Here is a 17,825-nt window from a genome sequence, read left to right as displayed (position 1 = left end):
CTGGAAGTTAATATTCTCCCCTTCCGGAAGATATCTTTCCTTTCTTTCTGGAACATCCCACACTTGTGTAATGTTTGTAAATTTCGGGAAGATATCTTCCTTCTATGGAAGATATATTCCTCTTTTGGAAGATAAATTTCCCTTCTGGAAGATATCTTCCCATCCTTGAATGTTTCAATATTTTGTAGAAAATTCCTCTTCTGGAAGATATCTTCTGGAAGACTTATTGGGCTCTTGCTTAATCTGGATGTCCGTGTTTTTTTTCTACACGTTCTGCTTCTTCTGGAATAGTATTGCGCAATGCAGATCCACGTGCAGCAAGCACGTGCCCAATATTCTTGGTTCTTTCGGTAAAGCCACGTAGAAGGGAAACAATAAAATAATAAAGATATAAAACAATAAAATTCTCACGACGTTTCGACTGCAACACAAGCAATCATCATCAGGTGTGAAAACCACAACAAGAAAATTTTAAAAAAGTGGCGGTTTTTTTTACGTTAGCACCACGGAGAGATTTGACAGTTTGTTCAGATGGACGAGTCCATCTATGTTCGGAAAAGAGGAGGGGGGAGACGAAAAATAATGGATACGGTCTGAAAGCCACCTTAAGCGTGATCAATCAATTAAGACCCGAAATGGTTTATCAAATCCTTCCAATGATTGCTCAGCTAGAATTTGATAAACTATTTCGGGTCTTAATTGATTGATCACGCTTAAGGTGGCTTTCAGACCGCATCCATTATTTTTCGTCTCCCCCCTCCTCTTTTCCGAACATAGACGGACTCAATTTTGATTTAAAGCTTTCGTGACTGCAGTAATTCATATTCTTAGTTTTTTCGGTAAAGTCACGTTGAAGAGAAACAACAGAATAACAAAATATATATAAAACAATAAAAAATTCTCACGACGTTTCGACCATAACTCAAACGGTCATCATCAGGTGTGTCGGTTTGCATAAATTTATTTTGAAAACCGGCATATTTATTTATTTATATATTTAAAAAATATAACGTTTGCGTCACGCGCAGCGATTGGCAGTTTGCCCAGGACTAGTCCATCTATTTTTTGAAAAGAGGAGGGGGGAGACGAAATTTTTTTTTTATGTATGCTGTCTGAAAGCCACTGTAAGCGTGAACAATCAATCAAGAACTGAAATGATTTATCAAATCTTTCCAATGATTGCTAAGATAGAATCCATCTTCTCGGTTGAAATTGTCTCTGTGCTTGTATATGTGGATAGCCTCATGAACGAATCTCTCATGGAAGCCAGAAGAATTCTCTCATCAAGACTCTGTATCATAGAGCCCAATGCATATCCGACCAGGAACACATAAGCAGTGAACTCAAGCACGTACACCAAGCTCTTAGGGCTAATGGTTACTCCGACTATACAATCCGCAAAGCTATCACTCAAACCATGAAGAAGAACCCTCTTGAGGAGCCTTTCAAAACCATCACTTTACCCTACATTGCTGGGATCACAAAAAAGATCTCCAAAATCTTGAATAAACACAAGATCCAGGTCCGTTTCAACACATTACATAAAATCCGTGATCTGGTTCCGTCTGTAAAAGATGTGATTCCGGACATACAATACCCTGGTGTCTACAAACTAAGTTGCCTCTGTGGTAGTAGTTACATTGGAGAAACCAAACGCCATATCTCGGACCGCATTCGTGAACATAAAGCAGACCTTAAACACGGTAGGACCAACACCTCGGCCGTAGCAGATCATTGTTCTAATTCAGTAGGCTCACATGCCATTGACTTTTCCAAGACGGAGGTTCTTTGTAAGCCATCTGGCTTCCATGAGAGATTCGTTCATGAGGCTATCCACATATACAAGCACAGAGACAATTTCAACCGAGAAGATGGATTCTATCTTAGCAATCATTGGAAAGATTTGATAAATCATTTCAGTTCTTGATTGATTGTTCACGCTTACAGTGGCTTTCAGACAGCATACATAAAAAAAATTTCGTCTCCCCCCTCCTCTTTTCAAAAAATAGATGGACTAGTCCTGGGCAAACTGCCAATCGCTGCGCGTGACGCAAACGTTTTTTTTTTAAATAAATAAATATGCCGTTTTAAAAATACATTTATGCAAACCGACACACCTGATGATGACCGTTTGAGTTATGGTCGAAACGTCGTGAGAATTTTTTATTGTTTTATATATATTTTGTTATTCTGTTGTTTCTCTTCAACGTGACTTTACCGAAAAAACTAAGAATATAGACGGACTCGTCCATCTGAACAAACTCTCTCCGTGGTGCTAACGTTAAAAATAACCGCCACTATTTTCAAATTTTCTTGTTGTGGTTTTCACACTTGATGATGATTGCTTGTGTTGCAGTCGAAACGTCGTGAGAATTTTATTGTTTTATATTTGTATTATTTTATTGTTTCCCTTACACGTGCCCAATGTCAATAAAGTTGTACAGATCCGGTCACTCACAGCCACAGCTGGCAGATTTACGAGACGCACCCCCCAAGTCTCGCTTTAAAAATACAGGGGTGGTGGTGGGGTGACGTGCATCTTAAAATCCGTGGGAGGAATCTGAAGCCCACTCCGCCATGTCCGAGGGGATGGAAACTCGAGCAGCTCGGCAGCACAGACGCCGTCACGAACCCACTTGATGTACTTGCCGCCACAACGCCGCAACCCAGCGAGACCGGGAGCGTCACAAATCTCTCCGCGGACCCACCAACCCCTGGCCTCTTCTTAAGGAGTTGGCGTGCTGCGGTAGCGGGCCACTCTTGTCGTCTTCTCGACCTCGCACTAGTCCACAACAGCAGCCCGTGGGAGCAATGCTTGCCGGGCTCAACAACTGCCCGGAGTGGCCTTGTGTTTGACACGGATGTGTAAAAACACTTGCAGGTTGACTTAACGCTTTCGTGACTGCAGGAATTAATATTCTTTGGGTCTTTCAATAAAGTCACGTAGATAGGTTCAAAGAAAATAACACAAAATAACAAAAAAGCTACGTTTCGATCGCAACGCAAAAGGACGACCGCTTGTGTTGCGATCGAAACGTCGTAGTTTATTTTTATTTTATTTGAACCTATCAACGTGAATTTACCGAAAGACCCAAATAATACACACTTGCAAGTGTTGATGCGGCGGAACAGATATGAAGATGATATTGTCCGCTGGCTTATTTTGTCTGTTTTAAGTCAAAAGGCCTGTGTGTTAAACAATGTTTGTCATTAAAATGTCGACGCAAGTGCTCCGGTGTTAATGTCACTCCATCACAAATTACTATTCTGTCGTGAATTAACACTGCAAATGAATAAACCACAAACCTAATTTGCTCATTGAACAAGAAAAGCTACACACAACCCCAATACCTTATCAGGAGGGTCCTGTCACATCGGAATATTTGGCCATCACCAATGAAATTTGTACTAAATTTTGATTGAAAGCTTTCGTGACTGCGGGGATTCATAATCTTGGTTCTTTCGGTAAAGTCACGCAGAAGGGAAACAAAATAATAAAAATATAAAATAAAATTCTCACGTTTCGACTGCAACACAAGCAATCATCATCAGGTGCGAAAACCACAGCAAGAACATTTGAAAAAAAAGTGGCGTTTTTTCTTAACGTTAGCACCACGGACAGCGATTTGGCAGTTGTTCAGATGGATGAGTTCATCTATTACTCATCGTTTTTTTTCGGTAAAGTCACGTATGTAGAAATATTTTAAAATTATATTATAATAAATCAATCACGACGTTACGACCGCAACACAAGCGATCTTCATCAGGAGTAAAAAACAAATAGCACATAGGGTGACATCAACGCAACACATAAAAAGCGTTAAACTGCACGTTTCGTGAGAATTTTATTGTCATTGTTATTATTTTATTCTCATTCTACGCGACTTTACCGAAAGAACCAAAGAAGATGAATCCTTGCAGTCACGAAAGCTTTAAATCGAAATTTAACCGCCTCTACGAGGATTCCACACATTAAGATCATTCAACAGACTCCGGGATAAGAAGGCTCAACTAATCGAGTCTCTCACCTTTCTGAAGAGATGCCGCGACTCTAACGTAATACCAACCGCATTTACACTAACCTCTGCTGATGTAAACTCCTCTGTCAAGGCTCGCCGCGCCTCTCACCAAGCTTAAAAAGACGCTGCGAATCTTAGCAGCGTTAATTGAAGCGCTGTCGTCCCGACAGTTGTTCTTTCAGCTGAAGGCTGCTTGTGTTGTGGCCGAAACGTCGTGAGAATTTATTTTATTTTATTCTCATTCTACGTGACTTTACCGAAAGAACCAAAGAAGATGAATCCTTGCAGTCACGAAAGCTTTAAATCGAAACCAATGAGTAATTTATGCAGTCACGAAAGCTTAATTCTTTATTGAGTCCATCTATGTTCGGAAAAGAGGAGGGGGGGCATTTGTACCGTTTATAGCGACGAGAGGTAACCGGCGATTCCAGAGGAAATCCATGCAGAACAGGGGGAGAGAAAATACAAGCTCCACAGAGACAGGAGCCCGAGGCAGGAATTGAACGTGGGCATATTCCTTGCTGTGCGGCACGAGCAATTTCATTGCCACCGTGCTACCAACACCGGCAAACCTAAGACGCTAACTGAAGCAGACGCAATCAAAGTGGTTCGAGCTGGGAAAGTTTTTATTTGTATTTGGACAATTACTCACAGCTTAAACTGAGGGTGCACAAGCTTCATGCCACATAAAGACTTTAATCACAACTGTACTTTAATAAACCGAGCACTTTAAACATCCTCGAGGGAAGACAAGCCAATAAAACACGTTTCTCTTGTATCGTCTGTTCCTAGGCTGCGCATTACAATGCTGGCTGACGCGAGTTTCAAGCTTAGTTAATGATAAAACAAGATCATTTAAAGTTCAAGGGCAGGCTTTCCATTTCGGCACTCGTACTACGACTTGCAGTTGTTATGCGCCCGTAACGTGCACAAAGGTCTCGGGGCGCAGTTTTTTCTTTAGCCTAGGGGGAGACCACTGATGGCAGCTGTCCCTGTGCAATATAAGGTGGGCACAGCACTGACCAGTAGAGGGCGATGTTGCGATTAGGTTTTTTTCTCTCCCAATTTAACAGTAATTTCACATTTTGTTTCCTTCAAATTTGGTCAACGGCACTGGCAGACGTGGCCTGCTCTTTTTGGAATAGCGTCACGGGGGATCTTTCGCGTCCACTGCAATGCAGAGACGTTGCGGAGCAGGATACACACCGCAGTATTAACCAGGGTGGCACCTGGGCTCCAGCCGCAAAGCCTCTGCAAAACGAGCGGTGAACGCGCCACCGCCCAGTCACGATGTCACTGCGCCTCACTTCGTAAATTACCCAGAGGTGGAGTCCCCAGTGTCCTAGTTGCTACCCGACTGTTTGATAGAAGGCAATGCAAAAGCAAGCTGCATTGGTGAGTGCCCCGATATCGATTCACTTAAGCTCACTCTCCCCCCCCCCCCCTCCGCGTTCATGTCGCTTCCTTGTAACCCTTTTATCGCCACGATCACAGTAATATTTAGCATGAACTTCACGCCTTGATGACGACGACGATGACTAAGTGAATCTGCCGAAAGGGACCGTGTGAAAATGAGTGACAACATCTCCACCAGGCCACAGGACTTTCCCAATGGACGTCGGACGTACAGGAGGTTGGGCCACGCGTTTGCGCATGCGCGAAGCCGTGTCCCTGCGATGAAACTTGTGCACAGACAGTCGTGAAATGCGTGGCAGGCCTGGCGGTTCTCACGCACGCTCAGCAGGGCATGTTGTCCTGTTTGCGTTTCCTGCAAAACAAACACAAAATGAATGACGCCTCAATCCCAAATTTGTGTCCGCATGAAAAGCACATTTTATATACGGCAGTCCCTCAGGTTAACGGTGACATTGGTTAACGGTTTTTTCGGTGAACGTTTCGCCTTCCATAGGACCTAATGGTTTCGACTAACGTAAACATTTGATTAACGGTATGTTTACGTTAGGCACGCGGGCGCCAATTTTGGCCAATCCGAGCACTCGTAAGTGGGGCTGAGCCATGCCCTCAGCCAATCAGCGACGCCCGTTTGTGAGCGTTTAGACCTCGAATGGCTTTGTTTACATAACGTTTTCTGTTGTGGCAGTGGAAAAAACAGATCTCTTGCAGATTCAGTGATGATCACTTATTTCTCAACTTATAAGTGAATTCGATTAAAAGTTATTTCGGTTAACAGTAGTTTTCGTGCAACGGATTGCAAACGTTAACCCAGGGACTAGTCTATGTATAGAAAAAACATTTGAATATCCCATCAGCCGCGCGGCTTTCTGGGAGTGCATCTTATCAGCAGCATCTCAGTGGTGCTGCCTTGGGAGTCTGTCAACCTGGCCGAGCGGCAGCACATTCAACGGTTGTTGCAGAGTTATTTTGTCGTGGTGGAAAAGGAGCCCAGCCAGCAGCCAGTAGTACGACTATGATTATCGCTATGATTGTTATTATTGCTCTGAGCCACCCACCTGGGCGCTGCCTTGAGGATGTTGTCGACACGCAGGATCATCTCGGCCGCCTCGGAGGCGCTCAGCAGAACCTGCCTCTTCACCAGGTATGACTCGGTGATGCCCAGCGCCACCATGTCCCCGATCGCTCCCTCCTGCATGTCTGCGCACGCGGTCGGATTCGTCAACGGCGGCCGGCACGGCGCACCTAGCCTGGCGCGAGCGGCGTGGCGGTGACGTCGCCTCCGCTCGGCGTTGAATTACGAGAGTGTACTCATGCATCCAGGAAAGCCACACAGCGAGGAGACGTGGGCACCCGTTTAAAAGGAGGGTCCTGCCGCCGCACTTGGGTTTTTATTTGGGAGTCGTTTCCAGCCAATTAACGACAGGAAGGGTAGTTTCGTGACATCTGTGCGGCGATTCACCAACTCTCGCCAACACCACCACCCCCCGCCCCCCTCTCCGCGCCTCCTCCTCGCCGCCGGGGTCACACGCGACCGGCCACGGCGTCCTCGCGACAGCGCGCGTGCACCCGGGCCTGGCGCAAGCGCCGCGTGCGTTGCCGTCCGCGGCCGCTCGGTGGCGAACGGCGTTGTTTGGTTTGGGGAGCGTGCACTTACTCAGCCCGTACGTCTTCTTGCCCTCGCTGTGCGCCGCGCGCATCTGGGACACCAGCTCGGCGCTGTCGTAGCCCGCGTTGTCTGCGATGATCGTGGGCAGCTGCGCACGCACACAAAGGTCCCCCCCCCCCCGCATAGCTTTTAACGGAACGTTGGGTGGGGGGGGGGGGGCGGCAAGTGCGGTTAAGCACGCCACTTTGCTCGCGGTTTTTGTTTTAAAAGTGTTACAAATCGCACGTGAGAAGATTTATTTCGTAATGTGGCTTTTTCGATACGAATTAATAAAATATGCCCCCCTGTTGTGGACCTTGTCAGCAAAAACGCTTTGTTACGGGAACAAAAAGACAACCAATACCGTGCCGGATATTGAACCGAGAGGCACGGCCATTCCGGTGAATTTTCAAACGGTCAACCGTCTGTTCTGCAGAGCTAAGAGACGTGGCTTTCACTTTTATAACCCAACGTGTTTATTTAATTAGTTAAAAAACTCCGTAAAACACACGCACACACAAGACAAGCGTCCCCTTATATAAATACAAAAACAAGCGCGTACTCCAGTGATACAACCTCGTTATTTTAACGTTGCGCTGCGCGCAAACGCAAAGCGCCGGAGCTTTCAACCCACGCGCGCCACTTCTTAAGCCGTCAGCTGTTCCGCCCGTCATCTCGACCGAGTCCAATTTAACGTGCGGTTGTGTTGGTGGGTGTTTGTATGCATTGGGGAACGGTGGTGTAGCGGTTAGCGCGTCGTGCTACGAACCCGGCGACCCGAGTACGATTCCCGCTTACGGCCAACACCAGTGACGAAGATATGAACCGGTGCTGGGCCTCCCCGAGGTCGACTCAACCTCAAATGAGTACCTGGTGCGGTGCGTGTAACATCGCCACTGGGGAGACAAAGGCGGCCGGGCGTGGTGCTAGCCACGCACCCCCCTCTTGTGCAGTGTCAGCCTTCATAGGTGCTCGCTAACAGCACTTGCCCTCTTAAGGCTATACGGGGGATCTTGGCCTTTGTGTGGGTGTGGAGTTTTAGCCACCGACCCCCTCGCGTGCTGGGCCGGCCTTCATCGGTGCTGCTCGCGAACAGGAATTTTCCCAAACAGCCTGTTGTTTGAGAGGAATTTGGGGGCTCTTTTGGCGATGGTGGTTGATGGCAGCGACCGCGATGACGACGACGACGATGTTGAAAGCGGGGAAGGTCTCACCATGCGAAGAGCTTTGGCAAACGACTCCATCGCCACCGCCTCCTTGCCGGGAGTCTTGGCCGCCTCGTTCGACACCACATTGGCCATGAGCATCTCGGAGCAACCTGCGCCGGGGGGGGGGGGCGGGAGGGGGCAGCCTCGTATTTAATAACGATAACAACGATGTCAACTTGTAACGTGCCACCGCTGCTGCACAGTGTGTTTGCTCCTCGCTCTGGAAGAGAGAGGCCGACTCAGCGGCGCCAGGAGGAACGACAGACGAAGAGCGGGACGGTAGCAGCCACGCGGTGAGGAGCCGGCACTACCAACAATTGCCCGAGCTCTGCGTTCCTCGATATATTAACGCGTTATCGGCCAATTAGAACTCATGCGTGCGAGGGGGAAACACTCTATCCCACACAGACGGTACCAGGTGGAGTCTATATTTTTGCTGACCCGCCTTCTCCATGGCATAGCCAAGGTGTGGCATCTGTGCGACGATTCAGCAATCCTCGTAATCTCCACATTTAAAAGCACTTCTTTGGCCAGTGGAAATAAAAACCCCAACGCTGTTCCGGATACTGCGGAGATGAACACACGGACAGATTGACACGACCCGGAGAGAAAGACACACAGACACATGGACGAATATAATTTTGCCCGGGCAGAGCAATTACGTAGCCGGTCGGTTCTCCAATTATCGTTGGCATCCATCAGCCAGTGTACACGTTGCACAAACGTTTTCCCAAAGCCGACACAAACCCGCAGCAGACAGTAACGGCAAGGCCAAGACGGGAACACATGCAGTGAACACGTTCTGCCACTGGATGGCGACAGACACAAGCGAACGAGCGGTCTGCAAGGTCCACAATGCTCCTGCGTGTGCACATGTATGCGTATCTATCTGCGAGGAGAGGTGGCGCTTCGGTTAGCACGCAGCGCTACAAAAATCCGGCGACCCGAGTTCGATCGCCGCTCACGGCCAGCACCGGCGGACGATTATCCGAACCGGTCCTGGTTCTCCCCCCTAGATTGACTCGGCCTCAAATGAATACCTGGTGCGGTGTGTAAACATCGTCACTTGGGAGGCAAAGGTGGGCAGACGTGGTGCTGGCCACCCAACCCCCCTTGTATGCCGTGCTGGCCTTCTAAGACGCTCGCTAACGGCACTTGCCCCAAGAGTCTGTTAAGGCTATAGGGGGGATCTTCGTCTTGTGTGAGAAGGTACGTGTACCAAGGCCATCATCGCATGAATAACACATTCATAACTTGGTCGGCTATTGTACAGTGTGTATTGGCGGTGATAAAGGAATGTAAACGTTCCTGATTTTGGATCTACTCGATATTAACTGACAATTTCACTAGATTGTTCTCTGGCCTCTCTATGCCATGTGAAGAAGGGGCATTGCTCTAAACATCACCGATAATAAACTCTTGCACTTCAAGGCCACCGCGTTATTGACGAAAGCGTTGAAGACTGTCGGACGTGAGGACAATAAAGATTACGTCACAACGTCGCTTTGTCAACGCGCTTACAAACATTACGTCACCCGGTGCCATGCGCGGTGCCACTTACACACCAGTGACGTCACTTCCTGTGGCACTACATCCACGACACCAATTACCGTGACGGCACACAAGCGACGTCACTTAAGGCGAGCTCACTATTGGGACGATTCCGAAACGAAACATTGTGAGACCACCCAACATTTCACATCGAGGCCCGATTTTTGTGATTTTGCAGACAGAGTCCAAAAACGGGGAGCATATGCCTCGCGTATATCGGTCAAATATACGTCTGCGTAACATCGTGCGCATTACAAATTGCATTACCAGCGTCAGGAATAACATCTTTGATCCAGGAATGCCTCGCCGAGTCTCAAGACTCCCCCCCCCCCCTTTTTGAGGAGGGTGTTGCCACGTCCGGAGAACTCGGGACAAACGACCCACCACGAACAGCCGGGGAAGGGGGCGGCGGAGACGATCGAATCCCTGCAGCAACGCCTCCCAGGGTAGCGTGCAACCGACGGACTTGACGCCCCCAATTTTTATTTAACAGAACGTTTTGAATTTGCCACTTTCGTGAAAGGTAATAAAAAAAAACGGTACCAACGCGTTTGAAACTAGGGCCCTGTGTTCCACGTAAAATATATATAGATGAAAAAAACACAAAATGTGTGTATTCGATAAAACACGGTGCATATACTCACCCAGGTGATTAATTAACAAAAAAACGGTTAAAATTTAATTGGCATTGTGTGTGTGCGGAAACCAAAGTAGGGCACGCGCAAAAATAATAATCTTGCGAGTGCGGCTGCTTTAATTGCTGCCGCGAAATACATTCGTTTGAATAACGGGGCCATTTATTTCGGGATCTCATTTGGCACGGTCTGTCAACACGTTCCCAAGGACGTCACTGTGATCGCTCCCGCAGCACCGAGGTTCGAATACGGGTTTGGGCCACTGCCTGTGATCCAAGCCGGTGTGTTTCTCAAGGGTAAGCGAGTTGAACTTCTCGGCCCGGTCACCGGTGACCGCACGGTAAAACCCCTCTGCACAATGTTGCGCCTTCGTCTCCCCGCCGGCGATGTTTACACACCGCACCAGGTACTAATTCAAGGCTGAGTCGAACCCGAGGGGAGGGCCCAGGACCGGGTTCAGATATTCGTCACCGATGTGAGCGGGGAATCGAGCTCGGGTCACCGGGTTTTGTGGCGCGGCGCGCAACTGCTCGTCCCCAAAATCGATGTAGACACCGTATCATCCAACGCTCTGCCCTCCTGTCTTATCGGTCTCCATCTTTTGAACAGGGTGAGGAACCTTCTCCTTTGCGATGGGGGCAAAACAGGACACACGTCGGGGGGCTTCCATCAATGCACGAGGCACCGACAGTGACAGAAGGGACCGAGCACGGCGCTAACTATTAGCAACGCGGTGCTGTTGCCAGGTCAAAAAAATTACCGCCCCCCCCCCCCCCCCCACCTCCCACCACCTCTAGAACCACCGTTTAGTTTGAGCTCCAGAGGAGCAGGAACAGCGACACGACACGAACTCTCTCTCGGCTGAAGCCCTCTCGTCGTGGCCAGCAGCAGACCTCGACCATGGCATCGAGCCACTGAGCGTATTGCCGCTACCATCGTGCGCGGCAATGGAACAGTGCGCGATTGTGAACAGGTGTGTGTGTGTGTGTGTGGAGTTTGGATGTTCCCCCTCCTGCTCTGCATGGGTTTCCTCCGGGTCTTCCGATTTCCTGCCACAGCTATTTAATAAGTCCATACGATGCGACGGGCACTGTGCCGAGACATCTCTAAGCCGAAGGATTACACCACCAATTTTAACAACTGGGATCACAACGCAGCAGCAACGTCACCCCCTCCACTATCGCGAAGCACTTGGCAGGACCCTCCTGAGGAGGAGCCTTCAGACTCGGCGAAAGCCCTCCCCGGGCCGAGTCACGTCACGGCAACGGTGCGTCACGGTAGCCCGGTTGCGTCACCTCCGCCGTAGACCGTCTTGGTGTCCTTCACCATCTGGTAGAGCACGCAGAGGGCGTCGTGCAGCGAGCGCTCCGCCTCGTCCAGGATCTGCTGGGTGGCACCGCGCAGCACCACGGTGCACGCCTCCCCTACTCGCCGAGACACCGCACACGCGGGGGGAGGGGGCGGTGGTGGTGCCGCGTGAGCACCGCGCTACTCTCGCGCGCACACACACACACACACCTAAGAAAGTGGGCGCACGTGAGCATTGCCCGACTTCCCCCTACGTACGCAAATGTGCCACCGCCAAATCACCACTGCGACCACCGGTAAAACATACGTCATCACGGCACCAACACCGCTACCACCTCAATATCATCATCGGCACCGTCGCATTTCTACCAACATCACCGCCGCTAAACTGGCGCCACACCCCCACCATCACCACCACCACATTAGCACCACGCCCTCACCATCACCACATTGGCACAACACCCCCACAAGCCTCACCCATCTGCACGCCGGAGAAGTGGAGCAGCTTGTCCTCTCCGATCATCACCTCCTCGATGAGCTTGCACTCCCCCAGCTTCACCAACTCGGGGTGGTCGAACGTGCTGCAGATCTCTCCTCCTGCGGACAGCACCACTCGTGATTAGAACTGGGTTACCGGAGTGGGTGAGTCCTTGTGAGTGGAGCTGGGTTACCGGAGTGGGTGAGTCCTTGTGAGTGGAGCTGGGTTACCGGAGTGGGTGAGTCCTTGTGAGTGGAGCTGGGCTATCGGAGTGGGTGAGTCCTTGTGAGTGGAGCTGGGTTACCGGATTGGGTGAGTCCTTGTGAGTGGAGCTGGGCTATCGGAGTGGGTGAGTCCTTGTGAGTGGAGCTGGGTTACCGGAGTGGGTGAGTCCTTGTGAGTGGAGCTGGGCTACCAGACTAGTTGAGTCCTTGTGAGTGGAGCTGGGTTACCGGAGTGGGTGAGTCCTTGTGAGTGGAGCTGGGCTACCGGAGTGGTTGAGTCCTTGTGAGTGGAGCTGGGCTATCAGAGTAGTCGAGTCCTTGTGAGTGGAGCTGGGCTACAGGAATAGTTGAGTCCTTGTGAGTGGAGCCGGGCTACCGCACTAGTTGAGTCCTTGTGAGTGGAGCTGGGTTACCGGAGTGGTTGAGTCCTTGTGAGTGGAGCTGGGCTACAGGAGTGGTTGAGTCTTTTTGAGTGGAGCTGGGCTATCAGAGTAGTTGAGTCCGTGTGAGTGGAGCTGGGCTACCAGACTAGTTGAGTCCTTGTGAGTGGAGCTGGGCTACCGGAGTGGTTGAGTCCTTGTGAGTGGAGCTGGGATAACAGAGTAGTTGAGTCCTTGTGAGTGGAGCTGGGTTACCAGAGTGGGTGAGTCCTTGTGAGTGGAGCTGGGCTACCAGAGTAGTTGAGTCCTTGTGAGTGGAGCTGGGCTACCAGAGTAGTTGAGTCCTTGTGAGTGGAGCTGGGCTACCAGAGTGGTTGAGTCCTTATGAGTGGAGCTGGGCTACCGGACTAGTTGAGTCCTTGTGAGTGGAGCTGGGCTACAGGAGTGGGTGAGTCCTTGTGAGTGGAGCTGGGATACCGGATTGGGTGAGTCCTTGTGAGTGGAGCTGGGCTACCGGAGTGGGTGAGTCCTTGTGAGTGGAGCTGGGTTACCAGAGTAGTTGAGTCCTTGTGAGTGGAACTGGGCTATCAGACTAGTTGAGTCCTTGTGAGTGGAGCTGGGCTATCAGACTAGTTGAGTCCTTGTGAGTGGAGCTGGGCTACCGGAGTGGTTGAGTCCTTGTGAGTGGAGCTGGGCTATCAGACTAGTTGAGTCCTTGTGAGTGGAGCTGGGCTACCAGACTAGTTGAGTCCTTGTGAGTGGAGCTGGGATACCAGAGTGGTTGAGTCCTTGTGAGTGGGGCTGGGCTATCAGAGTAGTTGAGTCCTTGTGAGTGGAGCTGGGTTACCAGAGTAGTTGAGTCCTTGTGAGTGGAGCTGGGCTACCAGACTAGTTGAGTCCTTGTGAGTGGAGCTGGGCTTAGGCCTCGGCAAGGTAAGGTAAAAGGTTAAAAGCAACGAGCCTACCTTTACCCTACCTTTTACCCTTACCCCATACAAATTACCCGATTACAGGGTAATTACTGGGGTACTACACATGCACAAGGTTTATAACAGGTAAATGCTAGGTAGAGTGCTTTTATCATATAGAAAACTCTCGATTATTCCAAGTTTACACGCTTTCTTTAAACTCGCTGTCTGTTGTTGTTGTTGTATCTCAAATCTTGTAACTCAATTTTAACCCACTTCCCAACGTGGTATCGACTGCAAGCTTGGTATACGTATGTCATACTTATGACAATACTATATTCTAGCATTAAAAATAAAATACAAATATTTTTAAACATTACTTTTTATGTTATGTTTCGGCTTGGGTCTAATTGTCCACTGTCAACTGACGTTGGCTGTAATTGGCCACGGTCCCCTTACGTTATGGCAAGCTTCGGGTCCACTTCCTGGAGTCGTGGAGTTCTGCCATTATTCGTACATTTCATTAAAGCGTGTTTTTAAAAAAGTTTTTAAATATTACTTATTAAATGGAAGTCACGGACTGCGCCACGGAGCTTTTAGCGGTAAACAAGGCACCGTATTTACCGGATAATACTTTGCGCTACCTTTACCCTACCGGGTAATTCTTCCAAGCTACCTTTACCCTACGCTTTACCTTACCCCTTGGCATGTCGACACCTTTACCCTTCACCCTTTTACCCGGTAAAAAGGTAAATTACCTTACCTTGCCGAGGCCTAGCTGGGCTACAGGAGTGGTTGAGTCCTTGTGAGTGGAGCTGGGCTACGGGAGTGGTTGAGTCCTTGTGAGTGGAGCTGGGCTACGGGAGTGGTTGAGTCCTTGTGATTACAACTGGGCTACCGGAGTCGAGTCCTTTGACTTGCCCATGTCCTCCGATCCACGTGGCTCCTCTCGCCGTCTTCTCAGTGCCATTGCAAGTTCGACCTTCTCCACGCTTTCATCTCGCACGAATATCTAGCGCTCCCTCAGCCCTTCAGCCCTCCGTTCCGAGGTCGACGGAACGTGGAATTTCCACGACTGGCTGCTCAGGGCTCGAAATGGGCGCCGAGCGGCGCCTTGAATGCCGATTCGCGTGGGAAGTCACCGTGACTCTCTTTAAGTAATTTGGCGAGCCGGTTAAACAACGGCAAACTTGGCGCGTGGCCGTTGCCGCTGGCGCCTGGCGCGTGGGCAAGGTGACCTGGCACGACGACGCGACACGCCGGACTCGGGCGAGCGCCAACAGCGACCGTGAGCTTTAGTGAAACGCGTCGGTCCGTGTGGCAGCCAGACGCTCGACCCCTCCCCCCCCCGCCCATCGCACTCCCCCCCCCCACCCACCACTGTCGACCCCCCAACACCACCCCCCGCCCACCGCACAACCACCCCCCCCACAAGGGGAGAGGGTCAAACGCGCACCTTACCTAACGCCACAGCACGCACGGAAAAACACCGCCACTTATTTTGCGTTTGCCGTGCGGCTTTCAGAGTACAAGGCGCAGCCCTGCACCCGCCTGCGCATAGCGCCACGCGTCATCGCTATGCGAATTATTAAAAAAACGCTCTTTTTAATCACAGTCAAAAATAAGCTTCTGCTGCTGCTGCTGCTCAAATGAGCATCGAGGCATCTTGGCGCCTTTCCTGTCCACAGCCGTGAGCACAGCGGTGGAAATTCCACATTACTATGGCGCAGGAGAGTCTCCCCATCGACCTTTAATCAACCCCCAGACGGGCGATTGGCCGAGTCAACCAGTACTCGGATTCTCAAACTTCCGATCACGAGCCGCTCTTCGCTCGCCCGTTTGCTCGCTCGTTCGCTCAATTACTCTCCCGCCGAGTCGCGCTCGGCCCGTGAACAACCCCATCGGCTCTGTACACAAAACAAAAAATACCCCCGACGCACACAAAACGCTTTCGCTCGGTTGCGCGGCAACACGAGCTGCCGCCCGCCCGCCCACCCGCCCGCCCGCCCGCCCGCCCGCCCGCCCTATCAGCACGGCCGCCACCGAGCGTTTGAAACTTTTTATCCGGGGACATCTCCGCCTGAGAAACCGTCCCTCGACGGGCCTGACATTTGGCTTCAAGGGCGCGTGACTCTCGCACGCCGTCGTGTCCGCGCGGAATACAGAACGGCTCGCGCACGGCGCCACAACAAAGACAAAGGTCCCCCGCGTAGCCTGCACACGCTGTGGGGGGCGCTGGGGGGGGGGGGGGGGTGGTAGCAAGCGCTGCTCGCGAGCAGGCAAGAGAGAGGGGGAAAATCTCGAGAGGTTATTTTCCCCAACTCTTCCACAGCTGGATGAAGGTCTTCCCGGCAACGGCAAAACGCCGTACAGGAGAGCAAACAACCGGCACCACCGTGGGAATGTGGAATTTCCACCACTGCCATAAAGCCACGTATGGAGTTTGAGCACGTCCTCTTATCGGGGAGCCACCGTACCGATTGGCTCCTGGCCCACGACGGATAAGAGGAACGCTCCCCACTTATACGCAAAGGGGCTTTACCTGTGACGAGGGCCAGCCGTTCCACACCCTCGAAGTCTGCGTGCTCAATGGCCATGACCCCTGCGTCGGCGAACAGCTGCTCCGGGTAGTTGTAGATGAGTTGCCTGGAGGAAGGGAAACACAAACCGCGGGGTGTAAAAAATTTTTTTTTCAACAAATCGGACGATTAAAAATAATCTATCGCCTCGAGTTTCTAACAACATCTCCGTCACTATATTAGCACCACACCCCCACCACCGCATTAGCACCACCACCACGTTAGCACCACATCCCCACTACCACCACATTAGCACCAGACCCCCACCGCCACCACATTAGCACCACACCGCCATCACCACTACCACCACCACCACATTAGCACCACAACAACCGCCATTCGCCACTAAGTGGCGGTGACGTCACCGCGATGCTTGTGCCAGGCCATGTGCACCTTGAGGCCAGGTGAAGTGTCGAACGCCCGCTGGCAGGAGGTCACGGGGCAGACCCAGGTGCCACGGGTCGACTGACTGAGATGACTGAGATGACTGGCTGATGCACCACCTGTGCCCCCTACTGTGCCAACCTGCTGTGCTTTAGCTACCCGGCGCTCCGCTCGTTGTTGTGAGCGTCGCTCCTCCACCCTCCGTTCTTGTTGGAGGGCGACTGCCTCCAACTGACCAGTAGCATCCTTCACGAGCCTCCTCCACAGAGGCCGATCTTGACACCGCTGGTACCAGTCATCGGCAAGTCCACTCAGCTCCACGTCCTCCTGTATCACATCACTCCATCTCTTCTCTAGCCCGTGCCGCGCCCGTTTAGCCCCCCTGATCCGGCCGAACAAAAGCTGTTTCGGCATGCGGTGCCTGGGCATGCGGGCTACATGACCCAGCCATCGCAGCCTTGCCTGCCGGAGGAGCTCACCGATGGGACCTTGCCCAGATCTTTCAAGGATTTGTGAGCTCCTCACACAATCCAGCCTGGTTAAACCCAGGATGGATCGTAGGCAAGCCAGCCTAAATGTTTCTAACCGGCGAAGATGTTCCATTAAGGGGGTCCACGTCCACGTTTTGCAAGCGTAGAGAAGGGAGGGAATGACCGTGGCCGAGAAGACCACACCCCCATCACCACCACATTAGCACCACACCCCCATCACCAACACCACAATAGCACTACACACCCATCACCACCACCACATTAGCACCACACCGCCACCATCACCACCACCCCAACGCCGACTCTGTTGCGAGTGGCTGCTGCGGGCCGCTGCCAAAGAAACGAGCTGGGTACTCTGGGTAAACATTGCATTGAGACGGCGGAAGAAGCTCGGAAGACGTTTGAAAAGCGACGGTGACACCACAAATACAGAAGACTCGGAACATTTAAGATCGCTCTAACTTCAGAGTTTGTGCTCCTATTAAAGTAATTATTTCGCCAGAATATTTTTGAATACTGGAGAACATGTAACAAAAACCTCACGATACGTTGTCTTGTATGTATGTCGAACTTCTTTCGCACGGTACGTAGACAACCGT

The 17,825-nt window shown here is 51.0% G+C and overlaps 1 protein-coding gene across 1 annotated transcript in view; it reads right to left on the bottom strand.

The window, feature by feature from the left end:
• Window positions 1–5,457: 5,457 nt before the first annotated feature.
• Window positions 5,458–17,825, bottom strand: part of CCT2 (chaperonin containing TCP1 subunit 2) — a 44,064-nt gene continuing 31,696 nt past the window's right edge. Inside the window, exons 10-16 of the mRNA XM_032957947.2 lie at window positions 16,315–16,418; window positions 12,260–12,379; window positions 11,770–11,898; window positions 8,295–8,398; window positions 7,090–7,189; window positions 6,491–6,632; window positions 5,458–5,787 (exon numbers count right to left, since the gene is read on the bottom strand). Coding sequence (XP_032813838.1) covers window positions 5,757–5,787; window positions 6,491–6,632; window positions 7,090–7,189; window positions 8,295–8,398; window positions 11,770–11,898; window positions 12,260–12,379; window positions 16,315–16,418 — 730 coding nt within the window. The 3' untranslated portion in view covers window positions 5,458–5,756. The remainder of the gene's footprint in view (window positions 5,788–6,490; window positions 6,633–7,089; window positions 7,190–8,294; window positions 8,399–11,769; window positions 11,899–12,259; window positions 12,380–16,314; window positions 16,419–17,825) is intronic.

The sequence above is a fragment of the Petromyzon marinus genome, chromosome 21 (genome assembly GCF_048934315.1).
Source record: "Petromyzon marinus isolate PM22_M1 ecotype Great Lakes invasive population chromosome 21, UKy_Petmar_22M1.pri1.0, whole genome shotgun sequence".
In the NCBI taxonomy this organism is placed as follows: Eukaryota; Metazoa; Chordata; class Hyperoartia; order Petromyzontiformes; family Petromyzontidae; genus Petromyzon; species Petromyzon marinus.
Note: the sequence above shows the minus strand (reverse complement) of the source record. Positions and strands in the feature narration are given on the sequence as shown.